This window comes from Hipposideros armiger, unplaced genomic scaffold, assembly GCF_001890085.2.
Source record: "Hipposideros armiger isolate ML-2016 unplaced genomic scaffold, ASM189008v1 scaffold_1, whole genome shotgun sequence".
Lineage (NCBI taxonomy): Eukaryota > Metazoa > Chordata > Mammalia > Chiroptera > Hipposideridae > Hipposideros > Hipposideros armiger.
The window spans coordinates 6,037,891-6,062,024 of NW_017731351.1; the positions used below are offsets into that span (position 1 = coordinate 6,037,891).

At 38.4% G+C, this 24,134-nt stretch overlaps 1 protein-coding gene across 3 annotated transcripts in view; it reads right to left on the reverse strand.

Annotated features, from left to right (window-relative positions):
• Window positions 1–24,134, reverse strand: part of AFG2A (AAA ATPase AFG2A) — a 241,054-nt gene that overhangs the window by 144,744 nt on the left and 72,176 nt on the right. For all 3 annotated transcript variants that reach the window (XM_019666169.1, XM_019666093.1, XM_019666239.1), the window contains one exon: window positions 14,372–14,498. In XM_019666169.1, the coding sequence (XP_019521714.1) occupies window positions 14,372–14,498 (127 nt within the window). The remainder of the gene's footprint in view (window positions 1–14,371; window positions 14,499–24,134) is intronic.

A 24,134-nucleotide genomic window follows, 5' to 3' on the forward strand; every position in this document is an offset into this window, starting at 1 on the left:
TCTCATGGAAAAGAAACTGAAATTTGCATGATGGAAGTAATTAAGTTTCACAAGACTTAAATGACACATAAACAGATAGGGACTATAAAAATATCATATCCTTATAAATCAACAACAATCTTGGGCAGAATTATTGTCCGATATGGAGAGCATAATGTGACAGATTTTAACATAAAGCTCAAAAGAAGATTGTGTCCCTCTCCGGATTTTAATCTCAATGATCTGAGGAACACATAAAACCAATAAAAATGAATAATTTAGCTCAACAATTGTTATGGTTTTTTTTTTCTTTATCTCCTTATTTATCTTTAGGAGGACGCTATAATTTCTTTTGGCAACTATATAAAATAACTAAATACCAGTATTAAGCTATCTTTTAATTTAATGTTTCTAAAACCAAGAAGCACCTTCCATTCAAAAAGGAGGCTCGAGAATGTTGGAGTCCAGAGCTCTAAATGCATTCATCAGTCATTCATTCAACAGATATGAATTTGAGGCAATCTTTGGTATAAACAAACAGTATCATAAGGTCCTCCTATAATAATAATGATAATTATAATAAGAACTAGCATTTATATAATGTTTACATATGTACAAAACAGCTTCAGGACATAATTATAATTGACCTTTCACTTTTCCCTGGCTTTATAATCTACTGTAAAAGGGGAAAAGTTAAGTTTGTGATGAATAAGAGGCAGAAATGGGAGGTAGCCATCGGGAGTCATCTGAAAGTTACAGAATTAAATGTAATAGAAAAACTTAAATTTCCCTATTTTTCAAGATTAATGCTGGTTTTTATAAAAATACACTACCATAAGACTCTAATATATCTTTATCAGAAATGCTAATTCCTTCACTGCCCTGTAAGGTTTCTCAGTCTTTCATCAAATCAAAGGCTTAATGAGTCCTTTTTGTTGTCCTATTAAATATAAAATTTGAGGGCTATCAAATATTCAGGTATCTGTGCTAATCAGATAGTTTCAAATTCTATACTAAACCAGAATACCAGGATTCATAGGTCATATACCCTCAAATCACAGTAAAGACAATACATTATTTATTGTTTTAAAAAGGAAAACTCATTAGATGAGGCAAAGTGTTTATTCTTGGACAACTAAACATATGAATTTAGAAAAACTAGAAGCGAATCTTATCAGAAGGGCTGCAGCATAAGGTTACCTCAATTTCCTAGCTAACATGGCATCCTAATCCTGGTTAATGATATGAAAAAATGAGCTATAGTGATAAGAAGTACCACATAGCAAGTCAGTCTCTTTAGCAGTCAATTTGCATAATAAAAAATGTCCTTTGAGTAATATCTTTATGCACAATACTTTTATTTAAAAGCTTTTGAAACATCAAGCATTTTAAAATCAAACTTTATAAATAATGGTGATTAGCTGCATGTTTATATGTGGCTATATAAGGCCTAAGAAATCTTATGGAGATGAGAAAGATGAAACAAAAGAATACACATCAGCTTAAAATGGGAAAGCAATGGCTTTAACTTTAAAATGACAAAAAAATGACAAACAAGGACGTATGTATCCCCCCTCCAAGCACTACTCTCTGGAATTAGGAAACCACTTCCTTTTGTACAACACAATCCTCAGGTAATTTAGAAGCATACTACATTAAGAAAATTTAAATTTTTGAAGTGTATAGTGTAAATGTTATAAAATGTAAAATTTTAAAACAAAGTAGAGAGTGTAGTCATTTGGTAGCACATCATGAAAATACATGAGAAGCTGACATGCTGTAGGATAAAGAATAAAGTGTTTAATAAACTCATAGACACAACAATAGTTTAGTGGTTACCAGAGGTTAAGGGGGGAGGGGGGACAGTGGAAGAGGGTAAAGGGGGCCAAATATATGGTGATGGAAGGAGAACTGACTCTGGGTGGTGAACACACAGTGCAATATATAGATGATGTATTACAGAATTGTACACTTGAAACCTATGTAGTTTTGTTGACTGCTGTCATTCCAATAAATTTTATTAAAAAAAAAAAAGAATAAGGTGTTTAGAAACAGTAAGCCCTACCTTACAATACACTGTCTTTATTACTTATTAGTTCTTGAATGATGGCAAGCTATTTAATCTCTGAACATCAATTTTCTCATCTCTGAACTGTAAACAGAAATACTACTTTGCAGGGTCCTTAGAAGTACAGATGATAGATGCCTGCTCAATTAGAAGTGATAATAATTCTTATTAGCTTAGAGTAATATTTCCAGATTCTTCTGATTCCCTTCATGCATTGAACTTTGTATATTATTTTTCACTTCAAATATAATATCTAAGAAAAAAATCCTGCTATGAAATGCATAATATCACATGATATTCATTTATTATATAGGTCGATCTACCTATAATCTTCCATACACACATTATACTTCTGTTGAGACTCCATGTTTACGTCTTTGTTTTCCATGAAGAAAATCCTTGCTGCTTATGAGAACACTTGACTTTTCTCATTGTCTGAAGGAATACAGGTTCAGGTCACAAACATGAATGTGAAATATCAGCTCATGGAAACTTGGCTCCAGATTACTGTTCTACTTACTAATTTTGCAAACTATGTAGGCAGGGCAGTCAACTCTCACCAAAACATACTCACGACTGTAACTAAAAGGAAAAGTTTTATGAGGAATGACTCTTAATTATTTTAATGGTGATTAAACACACAACCACATTACTTCCTCAAGGCCCTCTGAATAGTTGACATAAGCTTTACTCTTAGTGTACGTTTTTCTATTCAATAAATATATTACTCAGATACCCAACCCATCTTTTACTAAACATTTGTCACTCCCAAGAAAAATGATGTGACCAGTATAGAACTGGTAATAAAGTGAAAAGGTAACATATAGGAAATACTAGTATTCTCAGTGAAGGACATATAAAAGCAAATTAAAAAGATACACAATTTAGCTCAGAAAATCACTGTTATTTTGACTCAGCAAATTATAGCGAACAAGAAAAGGCTGGTGCTTTCCAAACGCATTACTATAGCTAATCAGAAGGATATATTATATAAGGCAAGTGTCTTTCCTTGAACTGCTTACCATGTGTCCCAGCACCTGGATATGTCAGCAAACGAAACAAAAACCCTTGCCCTCCTGGGGCTTACACTGGAGCAGGGGTAGGCGGTCAGTATGAGCACTGTAAATCAGTGAACTGTTTGGTACTAAATACTGGAGCAAAAATAACTGAGAAGCATAAAGGGGATCAGGAGAACCAGAGAAAAAGAGTTGTGGAGTATCAGTGGTGTCAGGTACTTGACACGGTCGTTGCCCAAAAGATGCAGTATTATTGCTTCAGACAAACGAGATCGGTCTTATGAGTATTTCCTTATCAGCTTTTAAAAAAAATAATTCCTATTGTTTTTTTTTTACAACCTGTGCTATAATTGGTTGTAAGAAAAGCAAATCAAACATTTTTGTAGGACATGTTTGTTTTTGCCTCTTCATCACCTATCACACTGCCTGGCACATAACAGGTGTTTCATCAGTATTTGGTGAATGACTCAATCCAAGCCATTAAGCAAACAGTTTATCTGAACAGTTTTGGTCCAAAAGTTTAGTTCAGGGATCGGCAAACTTTTTCTTAAAAAGCAAGAGAGTAAATATTTTCATCGTATCTGCCCAACAGGCTATTCAGCAATGGGTGTGGCTGTGTCCCAACAAAACTTTACTTCAATAGGCAGAGAACATCGTTTTTCAATCTCTTCTTAGTTTATTCTGTATCTAATCGCCTTAAGTCTTCTGTTCAATTTTCCTGAGAGTATAAAGATATAACTATCATCTACTTGCTAACGCTTACTTTTGCAATTCTCATCGACTCAGACGAACAAAAGCAGTTACACACACATCCTGCCTCTCCCCCGCTTTCCCTTTCTCTTTCTCTAAGTGAAGACTGATAAACTGTGAAAAAAGCTCCTACACTAGCTGATGGATACCAGTTTTTACAAGAGAGCATGCACAGAGCACTACTAATCTTGCACAGTTGATTGAGCTAAGGAACACGTTGGTATTGTGTAAAATGCAGGTGAAGGGCTTAGTCAGCTATCGCGTGCAGCTCGGCCAGCACATGCTTGGTGCGCAGTACCCACCAAACCACCGCCCGGTTCTCTCTGCACTGCTCAGCCTGCCCTCTTCCCACTGTTCCCGCCTCCTCCTCGCCCAAACTTACATAATCTCCACTTAAATTTAAACCATTACTTGTGAAATAAGTTATACAGTAGGACACACACATTTCAACTATTACTGTTAAAAGCAAAGCCAGTTCCTCTCATTTCCTGAAGCAGGCCATCCCTTGGATGGAGATGAGGAAGCCTGTGAAAGCAGTAGCCCCTGACTCAGGAAACATTCCAGGTGAGCATCTCCATCTAGTGTCAAAGGAGAGTAACTGCAGGACCAACTGATCATCAGAGAGAACGCAAGAGGCCTGAGAGCAGGAGATCTAAGATTCACTGTTCCAAATCTACTCTGATGTATGTGCCGGAGCGGTACTGCAGACAAAGTTTAGGCTGTTGATGCTTTCTGATTATAATAGTTTAAACACAGACCTTACACACACACACACCCCTTACATATACACACAATAAATAAAATGATGCCAGGCACAGAAGTGGCACATTATTATTAATACTCTCTAAGCATTTTAACTATAATCACCAAATTTGCCATTCTACTAATGACTGTAAAACATTCAGACAGCCACTGCAGTGTGCTGAGCTCCACAGAGACAGCGCCAGGGCAAGTGCAGTCGGACGGGCACTGGGAGACTCTGCTCGCTGAGGACAGATAATTAGACACGGGCAAAGGAGACCCTAAGAGGCCGAGAGGCAAACTGTCATCATGTGCATTCATTCTCTGTGCAAACCTGCTGGGAGGAGCACCCACAGCACCCAGACGCTTCAGTCAGCTTCTCAGAGTTTGCTAAGAAGCGCTCGGAGAGGGGGAGACCATGCCTGATAAAGAGAAAGGAACATTTGAAGACAAGGCCCGATACGAACGAGGAATGAAAACTTACATCCCTCCTAACGGGGAAATGAAAAAGCAGTTCCAGGATCACCCAAACCCAGAGGAGAGCGTCCTGGCCTGTCCACTGGCGATGCTGCAAAGGAACGGGAGGGATGGGGGACGAGGTGCTGCGGGCAACACGCAGCCCCAGGAGGAGGCGTGTGCTGAGCTGAGGGCAAAATATGGAAAAGATACTGCTGCCTACCGAGCTAAAGGAAAGCCTGACGCGGCGGAAGACGGAGCTGTCAAGGCTGAAAAGAGCAAGAAAAAGAAGGGAGGAAGCGGAAGCGGGGGAAGATGAAGATGATGATGGTGAACAAGTTTCTTCCAGTGCAGTTTTTTTCTTGTCTACAAAGCATTTAACCCCCCTGAACACAACTCATTCCTTTTAAAGAAAAAAAAAAGAAATGTAATAAACAAACAAATAAATAAATAAAACATTGACTACGTGGCTTCAGATTTAGTTCTCAAATATGGGCATTTAGGAGCAATAACGATACAAGAATTTTTTTCAAATTTAACAGTGAGTTAGCTTTAAATAATCTGTTCCAACTGAAAATTATTTTTATATTCATAGATGGTTTTTAAAATAGCATATTATATATAGACCAAAATATTACAGGCTGATCAGACATCTGTGAAAGGAGAAAATATGCAGCTCAACAAGTTTTCCTTTTTCAAAGAGTAATAAATTTTCAGTGAAAAATTTAAACGTTCTTCACCTGTCAACCAGGTTTTTATTACACAACAGCCGCCTTCAGGCTGATTTATGGCTCCCCCCCGCCTTTCTGACAATTAAGTGGTTAAAAAGCCATTTTTGCACACCTGGATAATATTTGCTGCTCTATAACCTGCTTGAAGAAAGGAACTTTTCAATAACAAGCAAGTTTGGGAAGGTGGTACCTGAAAAAGCTTAAAACAAAAACAAAAACCCTAGAAATGCTTGGTAAGTAGCATCCTTTTACGTAGTATTTGGAGTCTCTATTATGATCTGTCTCTGTGTCATAAAAGAAGGGGATTGTAGAATGTGAATGAAATATCAGGGGTTTTCTAGAATATTTGACAGGTACAGAAACAGAGGCCCAGAGAGGCTAAATAACTTCAAAAAAGACACAGTGTTAGCAACAGAGCCGAATTGGAACAAGATCCCACATTGCTGTCTGTCTCATTTCTTCCACTGCTTGTTTCTTGCTGTCAGTTTCAGGCCTTTCTGTCACATTTTGCACACACCATTCTAGTCCCTATCATCTTTGTCATCTGTTCCATGTGCCAATCTCACTGTCCGCTAGACTCATTTCCCCAGTTACGCTGCTTACATTATGCAAAAAGCCCGTCTCCAATGCTACACACTCCAGAAACTCATCTAAAATACTAAGTTCTGGGAACGGTTGTGCCCCAAAACCTATAAACAAAATGTTCAAAGGTGAAAATTACACAACATTATAACACATATCTCTAATCACAAATTCATGAAAATGCAGTTAAAAGTGGAGGTAAGTGATGAAGAAATTAACTACATATGTTAGCACTGTTTTAAAGCTAAAAGAAAATAAGTTTTGAATATCTGTAAGGTTTAAACCAGATTAATATTGAACTCTTCACTTTAACAGCATATAAAGCCATAGAGTTGAGAAGTTTATCTAAATTTCATTGAATATAATGTCTTGTCTACTTCCAGCAGAGAAAACAGAAAGCATTTCTTTACCCAGGTATGTATTCTTAAGGTAAATTAGGTGAATTTGTCTTTCAACTGTTCTTTCTCCATAAGCAATCTTAATCACTTATTTCTCTTCAGGGGTTCTCTTTGGTAACTCTTCGAAAACATCTCCTGACTATCTCTGTACCAATTAAATGTTCCATGAAGTTCACCTAAATTGTCCTGGGCTATACGTGTTAAACTATTTTTCAAAAAGTCAGAAAGCTACAGAAATTCTTCTTGGTATTTAAGAAATATAATGCCTCTGCTATCGATGCATAAGAGACACAGAAAATAGGAGCCCACTCTGACAAATACTCAGAAAGATCTATCAGATCTATCAGATCTAGTGAGGTGAGTTTAGTAAGATGTAATTCCTCTACTCCTGAGGCCTGCAGCCCTTGCAGCTGCGGCCTGGGACGGATGCTCTGGGGAGCCACCTGGGAAGCACGTGAGAAGCAAGGGGCGCTGAACTTGGAGGAAGACCTCTAGATCTGATCGCACCATGACTCAACTTCTAAGACTTGAATTAATAGCACAAGCCCACGGCAGGGAAGCTATTACTTGGCAGAAGACTCCGTGGAAAGACCTGGGCTCTTTAGTGGTGTTTTTGGTGACTTTAATTGATGACTTTAAATCCCAGAGCAGCATACAGTGTGATTCAGCTGGCACCTAAACGAGCCCAATCCTGGGATGCGTCAGCAGAGGCATTGCGTTCAGATCACAGGCACCTTGTCTCACAGGCTCTGTACTCATCAGACCACAACCTCTTACAGTATATTCACTTGTGGATGCCACAGTTTCTGAGAGAAGGGAATGAATGGACAACAGCTCAGGAAAACAAAGGATAAAAATGCTGCACATGGAATAGGAGTATCATGTGAAATAAAACAAGACGTCAAGCCTGGAGAAGAAAACACTGGGTGGTGAGATAGAATGTAAAGGTAAGACACATACCAGTTTTTAAAGATAAAGAAGGACCATATAGAAGAGGAATTAAAAACTGCTCTTTATAGCATCTTGGAATAAAAGCAGGCTGTTGCATGGAAGCTTTAGGGAGACAAACAGCTGCTGGCTCTGCAGAATTAAGAACTTCCTCAAGTCTGTGACACAAATGAAATGGTCTATTTCATGAGTTAGTAGGTTCCCCCTCAGTGCAGGTGAGTAAGCAAAGGATGGAGAACTGATGGGTAGGGGCCGCACAGCGGGGTCAACGCATCAGAAGGGCAAACAGACTATCAAGCCTTCCAAGCTCTCGCCAACCTTGAAAAAATTAATCTACTTCAGAACTTGATTATCAAGGGCAATACAAATTATATTTTATTATTCTTTCTCTAATAGAAGACTAAGTGTATTATTTGCATGTTGACATCATCAAATATTATGTACCATTCTCATATATTTAAACATAGAATTTTAAGTTCTCAAAATTTAAATATCTAAGCCTGAAAATCCCAGTGATGACAAATACTAAAAAGGCATTCAACTTACAATTACAAAAAGCCAAAAACCAGTGCAGCTTTTAAGATTCAGTAGCCATGAATAAATCTTTACATTATTCACATAATAAAAAAACCCTGCATTTCTAAATTTATGGATTTTCATGAGTCAGTTGGAAAGAATAATAATTTAGTCCAAGAAAATGTATTTTAAAAGATTAAATACTAAAATAACTTTCAAGACGAGATGCAACATATCTGAAAGAACAAGAAGTTAATATACTGTTCCTACTCTTATTGGTTTATTCTAAGCTCAGCATTATATTATTGATTCATGTGTGATTTATCTTCAGAACATTTATGCACTAAATATATTTAAACAATCTTTAGAAAAACTTCGTAGCTCATGTATGTACAACACATATTGTAACTTCACTAAACTTCTAAAAGCTTACAAAGCTAGATCAATGGTCAGTAAATTTTTCTATAAAGGTCCAGTGGTAAATAATTTAGGCTTTACAGGCCATAAGCCTCTACTGTAACTACCGTAGGGTAGTGTAAATGCAGTCACAGACAGCACATTAACAAATTAGTGTGACTACATTTAAATAAGCTTTATTTATGAAGATTGAAATTTGAATTTCCTTATCATTTTCACGTCGCAAAATATTCTTCTTCTTTTGAATTTTTTCAACCATTTAAATACGTAAAAACCATTCGTAGATCATGGGATACACAAAAACAGGTGGTGCCAGACTTAGCCCACACGCCACAATTTGCTGACCCCTGAGATAGACACTCTTTATCTTATCAAGGTCTAAATAAGATATGACCATATATGCATGCAACCTCTGGCCCATCGCTTGCTCTCCTCTCCCAATCCCCCTTCCCCAAAGCCGAAACCCTTACAGCTGCCATAGAAGTTACATTGAAAACACTTGGAGCTTTAACACACACGCACCCATGCACGCATGCACACACACACACACACACAACAATAATAAAACGACTTCTGAGTCCTGTAAAATGATGGTAAAGTTGAAACTGGAAGCTGACCTTGGAGGAAGCCTCCCAGGTCTACGCACCCCACAGCTCACCTTCTAAATTCGAGGCTGTCCACATCATTTTCATAAACAATAGTAAAGATGAATAAGAGTCCTTTCCTTAAAAACTCACAGGGAGGTAAAAATTATGATTCATTTAGCCTTATTTTATGTCCATTAGGTCAAGCAGCTTATGTTTTGGTTCTGACTTAGTTGAGAACAGCAGTTATAAGAACAGTACTTATAATTAGGAAGGGTAAGAGAAAAGCTATCCACAAACACATCTGTAAACTTTTTTCTGAAGAAACTTTAGGTACACAATTCATTTGAAAATTGGACGCTATCTATATTTAGCTTCTCATTTGCTGACATTTCTAAATATGATAATTAAATTATTCCACGTTACAAAGATATCCATAAGCCAACTTTTAATTTGCAATATTTAAGAAATAAAAATATTATGTCATATTTCACCCATCAAGCACATTTCCTCCTCCAGAAAAACTGAAAGGAAAATTAATGCCAGTTTATTACTCCCATGAGTTAAACATATTAAGTTAGAAAATAATTTTAAACCCTGAATTACTCAAGGCCTCTATATAACTTGCAAAATTTCCCTCAATTGAGCAATCTTTTCCATAGCTGACTTAGAGCAGAATTTTTAAAATTCTACACATTTGATAACATAAGGAAGCTAGGTTTCCAGGCTAGGGATAATACGTATAACAATTATCACTGAGAACCTGATACCTATTGCATACTAGGTATCACTATTAAAAGTGACCAAAGGGACTCAATTCAAAATATTCATAAAATTAAACTATTTTGAGGCTATTTAACACCTTGGAAAAAAGACATGATCATTTCTTCCTTAATATTCAACACAAGTGGATAAAATGTCCTATATTGGACACTATTTTTCTAAAGGGGCCGCATGAGCAACTGCCTAACAAAGAACAATATAAACTCCCAGAGTTTGGGCATTTTACTATTATTTGGGCATCGGTAATAATTTGATTGTTTTTTGTTCTAAAGCCTCCTGATGCTGAGGAAATCTAGACCATCATCAATCTAAAGAGAGTGTGTCTACTTGACATCACACAATCTCATTCATCTTCATCTGTCTTTCACTTCCTGTCACTCTTATGCAAAATGGACACTGAGGCTGCACCTTCTCTTCCCCTTCATGTGTACGCTGGGGGAGGGGGTGGGAGGTAAAATGTCTGTGGAGATTTCCGAGACCACCAGAGACCACACAGCAGACACTGTCCTCAGCCTGGGAGCCTGGGGTGCTGCGGTGCAGCTTATGGGTTTGACATAAATACGACACAGCAGGAAGCAGAATTACGGGATTCTTGAACTATGCATCACGCTTCCTTTGCTGGATCGCCAGAATCCCCAAGAAACTCCAGCTTTCGTTTCCCCAGACTACATGAAACTGAAATATTGTCCAAAAAGACACGAACAATGCACACCATATGGGCCACGGAAGGCTATCAATTTCCTCCTCTGACAGGCCAGGCATTCACCCTGTTCTAATGTACTAACTTAAGGGCATCATGACATAGAGGCAGTGGGTTAACACAACAGGAGTGTGGAGTATGATGCCCAAACGCCTAAATTAAATGTAGCCAAAGTTAGACTAAATGTATTTTTCTTTGACACTAGAACAGTCCTTTTTTTTCTTTCCAGTTTTCGGCTAAAAATAAAACACCTTTTAGCATTAGCACATGAAATTTACTTTAATTTTTTTGTCACCTCTTCTCTTCCGACTAGTTTCCTCCAGACAAGACAGGTGGGAAAAACTAAGTCTACTCATTTCATAACAGGAAATTGTTTGTGTTTTTTTTAAATTGTCTCTTAAGGCTGTTTTGTTTCTACCAGCACATTTAGAGCATATTGTGAACACCATGTTCTAATCACACATGTGCCAAAACATTTTTTTACAGTACTATTACACCATACACAAATAATACTCCATAACAGTTCTTCAGAGAAAAAAAATCTGGAAAGGATATAGACTTCTGATGTACCATATATCATCTGAGTAGTAACAAAAGTACAGTTAAGAAAAAAATTCATACTCCATAGGAATATGAAATTCTACCTGAAACAGAAAAAGATTAAACTATATTTTACAAAAAACACTAATTATTTAAAGCATTGTTTTTGCACAACTACAGAATAAGATGCAGAATATTTAGCCATGGTTCAATGTACTACATTCAAAGCTGTACTTGAACGCATAGCACATCATCTGATGACCTTGAAACCATTCTTAAAAACACTTTTTCTCATTTACCAGTTTTATGTTTTGCTGCCAGTAATAATTTTATTTTCACCTATTACAAATTAAACATACATTTTCAAAAATTCGAACACTAAATTAAAGACCTTTAGATTCCTCCTGACCTAGTGAAAATAAGTCTCTGTGCTTAACTGGCAAACACTTACAATATTTTAATTTAAATGTGCTGACTTAAAATTAATTGGTTAAAAACACAGATTTCTAATTTTTAAAAATGAATCAAAGTGTGTATGTATGTATGGGTGTATACATATGATGTATGCATGTATATATGTACACATACATATATACATATATATAGATACGTACGTTTGCATACGTTTGCACTTTTCTCTGAAGCCTCTTGAAGCAAAGTTTAATTAGTCAAGAGGTGTTAACAGTGTGTAATAATAATAATATTGGCTCTTAAAACACTTATTTTGAACAATTAGGTGTTTTTAAAACCGAGGCATTAAAGGTAACATTTTATAACCGATCAAAAATATGACTAGAATTTTGACAAGATGTTTCCCAAACTTTCATTTTTCAAAAGTCTGTGATGTTGGGCAGTCACTTATGAGTTGCTGTGAAGGGAACACAGCACCACCTTCTAAGGCAAATGTTATTAGCAGGCAAGAAACACACAAGGACAATGCAAAAAATCTGAAATGTGAAACAGAAGCAGCACTTCCATCTCTTTAATCTCCAACTCTGGAGACAAGCTCTGCCCCAAATCTGGTTAATCATTTTCTCTAAGAGATCCAAGATATCCACAGACTAAATTATCCTTAAGAGAATGGAAGTCATCTACCTTGGGATTTTGACTTATTCTAAGATGAACTTGAAAAAAGGCCCAAGACTTTAGAGTGGCCCAAGAATAACTGCTTATCTCTAGGTTTATCTTAAACATTTCTCAAGCTGTTTTGTACAAGCTGTAGGTAAAAACTAGGACAAATTACATCTCACTGTAAAACACAGCAGCTAGGGTTCAATTTAGGTCTTACAGAGAGAAAAGTAAGCAAAATAGATTATAAATCAACAATTCCCCTGTACTAAATAACAGGCTTACAAAATGTTACACATATAAACATGAAAAAAATGTATCCTTTAGAAAGGAATTTCAATTCGTTTCTCCTTTTCTATTTTGAGCGAGATTACATGTATAATTGGCAGACACAGCCAGACAAGCCACGGCAGAGAAATGCCAATCTGAGAAAAGGCAGCGGGTTCCACAGAACAAGGACATTTCAAGGCGGCTGGTTTGTAGCCAGTCAGATGACAGGCAGGAGAAGCTGGGCTCTGAGACTTGGCCGTTGTTCTTAGTGCCCAGGAGAGAATTCACGCAGGGGAGGTAGGAAGAATCCTAGTGCAGCCTTAAGATTCCGGCCCCTGGTGGACACACACCATTTCTCAGTTATTCAATCACATGCTAACCTCGGTGCCACTGTGAGGGGCTTTTGCAAATATAATTAAGGTCCTGAATCAGCTGACTTTAAGGTGGGGAGATTTTCCTTGGTGGGCCCAGCCTGATCAGGTGAGACTTTGAGAGAGACTGGGCTTCCCTGGCAACGGCAATTCAAAGCACGAGAGGGATAAAATATAAGAGATTCTCTACTGCTGTGTTTGGAGATGGGGAGGGGCCATGTGGGTGATCTCCAGCAGCCAAGGGTGGCTCCCAGCTGAAGCCAGTAAGGCAAGTCAGCCCCTAGGCCTGCAATCACAGCAAGTGAATTCTGCCCCCGCCACGTGACTGAGAGAGGAATACCAGCTCCTCAGGAGAACGTAGTCCGCAACACCTTGTTTTTAGCCTTGAGTGAGTCCCTGAGCAGACGGCTCAGTCACGCCTGCCCAGGTCTGACCTACCTACAGAAACACTAATAAATGGGTGTGTGAGGCTGCTAAATTTGAGGTAGTTTGTTACGCAGCAAGAGAAAACTAACACAAGCAAAACCTGGGCTAAGTCACGCTGCTTGATTAAGAAGAACCTCAAGTTTATTGTAAGCCCAAAGCCCCAAAAGGTATCTAACCCTGAGGACATGTAATAATATTAAGAAACCAAAGAAAAGCACTATTAGGTCAAGCATTGTAGAAAAGGAAGCCTGAGAAATTTTAGGAAACCTGAGAAAATTAGCCATGGGGTTACCAGGAGACAAATGTCATAGAAATACAATGTACTCTTACCAGGTAGAAGGTGATTTTTCTGGATTCAACACCTTTACTTGTGAAACCAAAAGGTGGGACCAGGTCATCTTTACGGGCTCTCTTAGCACGTTTTATAATCCGTGGTCAGATACAGTCCTACCTTTACAGACATCAGAGATGCTTGGGTACCAGCCCAGATCCCACAGATGCTCAGAACTCACCTAGTGTCTTATAAAGAGCTGCATCAGAAAGCAAACCATTTACTCAGGCCCAATGCTTTCCTAGATTGACCAAAGGGTCTTTAACACTTAGCAAAATACCAAAATGAATGAAAGCAACGCTTTCTTTCTACATAAAAGCTCCTTTCATGTCTTCAAATGGACCATTTTTGAAATCCCATTTTTAAAACCCGAAGTCTGTGTATAAGTGCACAGGTGGAGCAGCTCATAAGCTCATATACTCTTAACAAAACGAGAAATTGGTTCATGCTCAATTTAAATCCTTGTGAAAAATTACACATTAAGTACAAATTAGACACTTAAAATTCAGTTGACTCCATTATTAAACTATGACCCAGAGGGGAAAAGTGGTAGCAATAGCTTTAGTTTAAAATCTTTCTGTATCCTCTAAATGAAAAATTGATTAGAAAGTAATATGACATAAAAAAAACACCACCAATATGACCAAATGGCCAGTTCCTGATTTTACCACACACACACGCTGCCTTCTTTCTTACCTTGTCTATCCTATCTGGGCGGTTGGTAGCTGCCAAAATTGTCACGTCCTGTAACTGTTCAATGCCATCCATTTCCGTTAGGAGCTGAGCCAAAACACGGTCGGCTACATTCCCCGCATCTGAAGAACTGATTTTTAAAAATAACAGTTTTAAAAATCTGTTTATCTATCCCCAAATACTCTGTTATTTTAAAAATAGCATATATTCTATAACAAGAAAAACTATGTTTCAAAATATAAAATGCATGCTTCAGAATTTATTACTTGTTAAACGATCATATCCTCAAACGAACTATATTCAAATTATTTATTTTCCTCCACCATCAACCATGTTTATTTTCTCTCCAATAATGAAATGCTGGGTGAGTGTCTCATATAAAAGATCCAGGAAAAAAGAGAGAAGATAATTTATAAAGAAGTTGATATATAAGAGACATGTAAGGAGATAAACCAATGTTTCCATCAGTCACTGGCGGAAAAGGACTTCAACCACAAACACACTGGCTTTGAGATGCCCGTGGGACAACTTGAGATTCAGACATAAAAGAAAGAGGCCTCAGGTAGAAACTGATCTCTGGAAGTCTTTGCCATAAAGATGGTACCTGGAGAGGTGGAAGTAGAAAAGATCACCTAGGAAGTGTACAGTGAATCAAGAAAAATAAATCAATGACAGGATATTAACACCGATGTTTCATAATAGAAGGGTGTGTACAGTTAGCTCATGAACTGTCAAATACTGGGGAGTCAAGTAAAGGGATGAAAACTGCTGACTGGGTTTATCCACAGGAAAGCTTTACTCCCTAGCAGAGAGTTACACGCACACAAAAACCCTTAACCTAACTGCACTACTAGACAATAGTCAATGCTTCGAATTGTTGTGCCTTACCTAAAGGAGTGTGTGTACCATAACTAAACAGCTCCAAGGGAAGGGCCTCCTTTCATCAAAAGAAGAAGTCCTGGGGCGATGCCACAAATCATGTCACGTGAGCTGCTGCAAACTGTCTTCCCCTGACAGGAGCTATGCCAAATAACGTCAGGACGCATCCTTAGTTACATCCTGTACCCTCTCCCTTCCTCCTCCGATGAACTAGTAAGACTGCCAGATGTCCTAGTGGTAAGTGTGAATGTATTAGCTGAGCTTGCTGAAGTAAAAAAAATAGCGACTAGATTTTGTCCCAGATTAGCCAATGGTGACTGCGTTATGGTGGGAGGAGGGTCAGAGGGAAAACGAGGGGAATAATTGCATTAGAAAGGACAAAAATTCGTTCAATTCAATTCAGCTCATTCATTCGACAAATATTTATTGCCTAGCAGGCCAGGCATAGTTTTAGCAAATACGAATGAAAAGGTTAAGAAGGCAGCCCCATATATATAATTAAGTTAGAGGCTAAGAAAATGAGTTATTTTAATAAATAGATTTATTATTATTAGAAGCCACTTATAGACAGAGGGTCACATGGTGACCGTTTTACAAAATTCATTAGTATACCAGGGGCAGCAATAGTCTTTCTCAAGATGTTTCCTCACCGACCTGAAAAGTATGACCTTCATTATTGTTGCTATGCTTTGTTACCGAATTACTATGACTGTCAGCTAATTAAAAAGAACATCTATCATTTCTGCATCCTGAGCACAAATGACAAAGCTTTGCACGTCCAGACCCACGTTTAGAGTTAGTGTGTGCAAAAACTAATTGAGATGCCTACCATTGGGAACTTTTTGTGACATTTTAAAATGTATGCTAGAAAAAAATGTAAAACTTTAAATTGGACACATGAGATAGCCTATAATCTAGAATTTGTTTTTGAAAAAGCATTGCTTAGCACTTCATGAATCCTTTTCGGAGCTCTTTGACAGATGAATATATTCCAAAGCTTACAAATGCTTCTTTATAATGATGATGATGCTTCTATGAACATAAATGCAGGTCACAAAATTCCAAAAGACCATCTCAGTATTTAATTAAAAAAAAAATCGGTTCACAAATGACACTAGGACGTGGTAATGTCAGATTCCGACGAGAGAACCGAACCTCTTGTTTCTGAGGCTTCATTCTCTTATTTGAAAAATCAATGTCTGGGTGCTTCTTGGATGGACAGCTGAGACAAGAGGGTGGAGACATTATTGTTCCCTGAGAATTTCATAATTATTGCCATGTATGAATGAGGGGGTTGAATTAAATAATACATATACAGGTCCTTCTAGCTTTCAAATTCTGTGATGGAATTATGTAGCACCTAAGTAAAGTTATTTATTCATTATTTTTAATAAAAATATTTGTATTCAAGGGCCGGATGAGTGGTGCGATGGTTAAGAGCTGGCTTGGGACACCAGAGGGCCCCGGTTCGGATCCCACATATGAGGGCCAGTGACACTGCCCTCAAGAAAAAAAATTAAAAAAAAAAAATATTTGTATTCAGAAACTTATTGACACCTCCAATCGGGCACTTCTAAACAGAAAGAGGCGAACTTATACTTGTCCGATTTGCTATTTGCTGTGGGAGGAAATGGTGGCTGTAAATAACGTGGAAGATTAAGTGAAGGGAATTCTTTGGATTCTCATTACCCATGCTGCCTTGCCCTTTATTTCCAGAGATCATTGAGAGCTAGCTGGAGAATAGCACAGTGAAAATGTTTTATGGGCTGAGAAATATTCTTGGCTGAATTTCAAAGCTGCAGTAGGAAACAAAAATCATAAAACTTGACATTCTAGGAAATCAAAACCAACTCCCAGAAAAAGTTTAAAAACAAATGTGTAATCACTAACATAATGAAACGGTTTTATAAAACTTTATTATCTGCTAGAGATAGGCAACATGACAATGGGGGAAAAAAAAGTTCAACTGTAGAAAAGACTGAAGCCGGACTTTCCCAAAACATTAATTCTCTTTTCCCTTAAGAGGTCAAGCTCCCCTTCCAAATTATTCATATTCAAAAGTTATATGGTGCCCTGGACAGAAGAGACTTTACGACATCTTAATATGGGTCCGTAAACGACAGCCTCAGACCCAATCTGGCCAGCCAACTGTTTTTTTATTTGATTATATACTTGCTGTGGCTGCTTTCACACTAAAGCAGCAGAGATGAAGTTTCATTAGACTGTATAGCCCCCAAAATGTATTGTACTAACTGGCTTGATACAGAAAAGTGTGCCAACCCCTATCTTAAAGAAATCTCACTGCCATGGTGGTAATTAGTACACTGATTTTATTTTTCAATACTAAATATTTCACAAAAATGGTATATTTATTTCCTTCTCAGTTCCTCCAATAAAATGCTCCATTGTCCCTTCATATGATATCTAAATTACAGGCTAACATCTCAAGCATCCAATTTACATTTTTTTCTAGTATACATTTTAAGATGTCTTTATAAAGAGTTCCAAATGATAGGCATCTGAATTGTTTCAGGCTTGGAAGAGAGCTAAAAAAGACCGAAAGAAGGCTCGCCAAACAAATGCTATTCTGAACACAAGCCTTACCTATGACCATTCTCTTGGGGCACACAAAATGCAAGCCAACTTTCTTTTAAAGGCAAGCCAGCTACCATAAGAGAAACTTTGTGTCCTACAACAAAAAGAACCCCCAGCTCCTAGTAAAATGCTGCAACAGGCCCTCTCTAAGGAAAGTTGGAGCTTTAATCTATATGCTAGAGTACGTAGCTCGGACAAAACACACACACAAAATATTCACAAAACTTTGCTATACGTTATGAAACTAATAAATTGAAAAATCTGTTACACGCTTTCCATTTTTCTTTTGCTCTGTTTTCCTCTGCATTTCTGTTTAACATTAAAAGTTTACCGATGTGAAAACTTATATCTGAGGTGATTAAGTATAAATTAGAAAAAACTGCATAAAAGGAAATAGGCATTGAATCGAGCACCTTGAAACACGGCTGTACAACAGTGGTTAAAAGTATTTAATAAGTGGTTATTGTCAGTTTCTTAAACATAAAAGATTCTTTAAATAGAGAATTTTTACCCTGACATGAACACACTTTTTCCATCCTAAATCTGGATAGTGCAAGAGGCAGTTCAAAGAACACTAAATAAGAAGACATGAGTTTCAGTCTTGTCGAGGCCACATGAGTTAGGGGCCCCTTCCCTTAAATTCTGGGGATAAAAACTTGCACTAGATGACTTCTAAGAATTTTTCCAGCTATAAAACTTTATGGTTTTATGAAATTTTTAAAGCCACTATAAAAAAAAATCACATTAAAACAATTTATAAACTCTCCTGAAAAGTGTCATTTAGAGAAATGATGCCTACAAAAATTTCTTCTACAATGCTTAGTGTCATGAATTCACGGAATTTACCCAAAATCTGAATATTGTGAAACAGGCTACCCCATTTCCTGATCTTTATTTTAAAACTCAGAGCTCTTGACAGAGTGCTGCTAACCCCAGAATGCTCATTTTCTTTTCTTTTTTTTTTTTTTTTAAAGATTTTTTTTATTGGGGAATTAGGGGAATAGGAACAGTGCTGGGGAATTGGGGGAAGGGGAACAGACAAGTTGCTGTCGTTTTGTTCTTCAATCTAGTTGTGGAGGACGTCCTTCACTGGCCCAAGTTGGCACCATCATTGCGCTCTTCCCGGGCGAGGCAGATCAGTCGCCGGCTTCTGGACGGCCGCTCACTGCGGCTGCTGGCCGCTCACGCTGGCTGCTGGCTACACACGGTAGCCCATGACAACCCACTGCCACAGGGGCTGCAGCCTATGCCGTCGCCGGCGACTCATGGCAGCCCAGCTCCAGGTTGAGCTGTTGTTCAGCATCTTAGCTGTAGAGGGCAGTGTCACTGGCCCTCATATGTGGGATCCGAACCGGGGCCCTCTGGCATCCCAAGCGAGTTCTTAACCATCGAGCCACTCGGCCGGCCCCCAGAATGCTCATTTTCAATGACAGCTGACTCAGACCCTCTTACTGCTTTCCTTAACCACTCCACGTAGAAATCAATTCTGGACGATTAAGTGCAGAAACAGCCATCCAAGGCAGCAGTTATTAATATCACAGACTCTCCAACACCACACACAAGAGATCAAGCAGTCAGCGTTTAACTAAGCACTTAATCTTTTTCATTTTTCCATATATTTAATCAACGTCTTTACATTTTAGTCATAAAACAGTATCCCCCCAATTTTTTTATATAATAGCATTAGTTTTACAAAATTGAAGAGACCATCATCTCTTTCTCCCCAATAACAATAGTCTTTCTTCTATTTCTAGAATACAAACTATTTTGATGTTTAAAATTTTGAAATCAGGATATCTCTTAGAGTTGGTGATTTCTCAGCACCATGTCATAGTTTAAAGCTGCATTTTTCTTCAGTAATACTACATAAAATAATGACATGTCTTACAACTGATGGCATCTTAGACTGATGAAATATAGTGCCCGTCACCTGTAGAATACTTTTTCTAATTTCCCAAATGCTTCCGTTTCCTCCACTAGAATATAAACTATTGGGGCAGGATTCATTTCTAGCTCAAGGACTATATTTCTATCTATATAAAAATGATTATTGTAAGAATATCTATGCAGAGATTATAAGGAACATTGAAATTTTATAAGCGGTTATGAGTGCCAGGTACTATGTGAAACACTACACGTATTTGATTCCAACAACGTAGAATTTGTTACTATTATTATCTCCAGTTTGCAAATGAGGAAACTGAGGCTTAGAGGGGAAAGGAAATTGCCTTTGTCCTGTTCACTGATTCATTCGTTCACGAATAAATGAACGCTTGCAAAGGAGTCTTACAACTGCCCAGGTGGACAGATGGGGACATTACTAATGTAAGTCACAGAGAAAATGCTCACAATAAATGCAAGCTTGAGAGGTTAGCTAGTTCACTATTTAGTTCTGAAATCCTGAAATCTGGTGTGGAAGTCGGGTCAAAAAGTGGCTAAGAGTATCTGCTCCGGAGTTGAAGTACCTGAATTCAAACCCCAACTCTGCTACTAGTGACATATGCCCTGAGTAAGGTATTTGTACACTTGTATGCCGAAGCTGTCTCACCTGTGAAATGGGGATGAGAAGAGGACCTACACCTGCGGGGGCTGCTGTGATGATTAGATTACAGCCAAAGGCCACAACATGGTGAGATGTCCAAACCAAGGGAGTCACATTATTTGGAAGTTAAGTAAGTCAGCAAGATGGGCCCTCCAGCTAGTGACTCTAAGTTCCAGAGGTACGTTCCCAGTCCTGAATCTCTTTTCATTCTGCTTGAAGTTTGACACCAGAAGGCAGGCAGTGCCAGCTGATGAGGATGCTTCAGGGTCCATGGCCACCTGCAATGTCCTAGACCAGCAGTTCTCAACCTTCCAAATGCCGCGACCCCTTAATACAGCTCCTCATGTTGTGGTGATCCCCAACCATAAAATTATTTTCGTTCTACTCTATAACTGTAATTTTGCTACTGTCATGAATCGTAATGTAAATATCTTTTTGTTTTCCGATGGTCTTAGGCAACCCCTGTGAAAGGGTCGTTCAACCCCCAAAGGGGTCGCCACCCACAGGTTGAGAACCGCTGTAACCTAGACAGAGGAAGCTGCTCTAGGAACGTCCAGCTTAGTCAGTGGCCATTTCCTCAGTCACAGGAGGCTGGGCCAAGGAGAGACACTACACAGGGACTCCGCCTCACCTGTCCACTTCTGGGGCCATGGCTGCTGCCTAAGACAAGGCTGACGGATGAATGCCGGCCCTGCATGCTCTCCCCTCCCCACTAGAAACCTTGAAAAAGAGAAGATGTACGCTAGCTGGGAGGTGGGGCACAGTACAGGGGCCCATTGTCCACGGTGTAATGTCCGACTTTGCATTAGTGCAGGACCTTTGTGCGAGTGTTCTGTTTTTTACCTGTAAAGCACTAAAAGTTTCTAGTAACATAACAAGCACTAAATGAGTGTTACCTAATATTATTAGCCCAGCATAATTAAAATCCCTTCCTAACCCCAGTGCCTTACTTTCTCCCATATTGCCTATTTTCCAAAGAGTTATGTTACTTTAACAGCATTTGCAATTTCCCCAAATGTTATAGAGATCATTGAAGCACTTTGCAAAGGGAATCTTATATTTCTTCTAACTCACAATATAAAATAAGACAAAAAATCTTATTCAGAACACCCATAATTTAAATGGGCATACAGATAAAGAGAAGTAAATATCAAGGCCCAAAGAAACTGCAATGGGGTAGGAAGGAGGAGAAAACAGTGTTTGTAATTACACACTTTTATAAGCATGAGAAAATCTCTTTTTCTGAAAGCACGAATATTTCCAAAGCTAAGCAAATAGTTGTCTCTGCTCTATTTAAAACGTGCCGCCTGCAACCCTCCAATGCATGGCTCACCTGAGTAACTCCAAATAGTCAAAATAATTGATTTAACATGCACAGGATGGTAAGGACCAGTTCATACTACAATTCTCTGCCCAATTTGTTTGACATCTTATGTTTGGAATGTAAATCTTGATAAGAAGAAGAAGTCTTCTTATGCACTGTCATTTTTCAAGTGGGTTTGATCCAAATGTTAGCATATAAAACAGATAATAACTTTGAACAAATGAAAGCAGTGATTCTTCTATAGCCCAATATTATGTAGAAATGCCTCCTATTTTTTAATTTTTATTTTTCCATGGTTTCTATTTCTTTAACAATGTAGAAAATTGGTTTAGTATCTTGGGAATTTTAAACTTTTGGTATCTATCAATAACTGTTTTTTTCAATTTCGAGAAATAATGTTTAATTTAAATAGCTGACGATACTCATATGGAGGTTTTATCTGTTTTAGTTTTCAGGTAACAGCAATCTAATTGGATGAAACAGTCACTTCCTCGGCAATGCCAGCCCAGCGCACAATTAGAAAGAAACCTGAAAATAGAGTATCACTGTTTGAGATTCCTATGGCAACAAAAACATGCTATATAAACTCAGTGCAGGGCTCAGCAAACTGCAGCTCGGGAGCCACACGCGACTCTGTGGGTACGTTCCGTCTCAAAAGTTTGCCGACCCCTGGAAGAGCCAGTTCTGTCCCTCCCAACAACTTAAAAATTATCGAGAGCCATAAATATGTTTTTACATAATCACCATTATGTGAGTAATATCCTTTAAAATTTTTATAAATGAAACTATGATAGTTTTGTTTTCATTTTCAATTTTACTTCAGAGCCTGTGGCTCATGAGCTGCAGTTTGCTGACCCCTGGTGGCTCTTCCGTCTCAAAAGTTTGCCGACCCCTGACTTAGTGCCCCTCAAGTACAACCAAAGCTCTCTCCTTTAGACTAGTGGCATAGCATTATGCTCACCAGTCTCATCTTTGTTTTCTGAACTGTCAGCTAGCTCAACCGAAATTTTTCTATGCAAAGGCAGCTGCATAGAATCTATTTGTACTTTATTTGAAAGAGTCACTGAAGGAGGAAGAAAGGCACACAATACAGAATATGATAAAGAAGAGTATTAGAGGAAATGACGCCTAGAGGCTGCAAATCATTAGCATCGCTGATACATTTGCAAATTCCCACTGAGCCAAATTTGCCTGCAACAACAGGATATTTCCACCAAGTGCCTTTTCTGGTTTCTCACACCATTTTATTTCAAAAGCATTTTATGAGAACTCTGCTCCACATTCTACTTCCCATCTGGTTCAGATTTAAGGAAGTATCCCACCCTATTCCTTGTTAGGCTCCAAAAACAGATGTCCCCATGCCATGTAAATGTGGCAGGTCACACTACTTCAGCTAACTTCTCTGGCTTCCTTTTCTTCTCTTGAGTTAAGGTGACCTTGAGTTATCTGTAAGCTTTTGTGCCATCTCACCTCAGAAGTAATAAAAGGGCCCAGGTATTTAAGGATATCGAACAGGTTACGCTCTTGTTGGACGACGCAGCTCTACCCAGGAAGGAAGAGGGCAGCAATGCCTCTTGTGGGATTTAATACTGGGGACTTCCATGGTGCCCTCTGCCATCACTGTAATTACCATCAGCAAACTTTTATAACCACTATATACACCAGGAAGCTATGCACAAAGTACATAAGTCAACGTTCTCCAACGTGAAGGGCTCGTTAATACATATTCCTCAACAGACCTCTAAGCATGTATATAGAAAAAAAATCATACTTGTAAACAGTTCTGAGATATATACATTTGAAATATTATAAATAATTCTCTTTATTGCCTGAGATTCAGAAACAAAAGCATTTAATTTGTATCTACTGTACCTAATTATATTTTAGGAAACATGATTTCATCCAGAGAATACTAAAATCTGTATAACATCTTTTTTTCATAAATGGGTTCTACTGTATCATATAATTATGCTTAATTGAGCTCTGTTTATAGTTTTAATCATGTATTTATAACAACTCAAATTTTGATAGACAGTGCCGGGAGTCTCTGTAGACAGGCTACAAAAATGAATTAAAATGCCCCTACTGGATATCAGTGTTATTGTAAAAACAAAAAAATTGTACATCAAAGTATTAAAAAGTAATCATGTGAGGGGCCGGCCATGTGGCGCGTTGGTTGGGAGTTGGCTTGGGAAGCCAGCTCTGAGCAGCAGGGCCCCGGTTCGGATCCCACATGGGCCAGTGACACTGCACCCTCTACAGCTAAGATGGTGAACAACAGCTCGACCTGGAGCTGAGCTGCCTTGAGTCGCCAGCGACAGTGCGTAGGCTGCAGTGGGGCTGGCTGGCAGCTGGTGTGAGCTGCCGTGAGCGGCCGTCCAACGGCTGGTGAGTTACTGCCTCACCTGGGAAGAGCACAATGATAA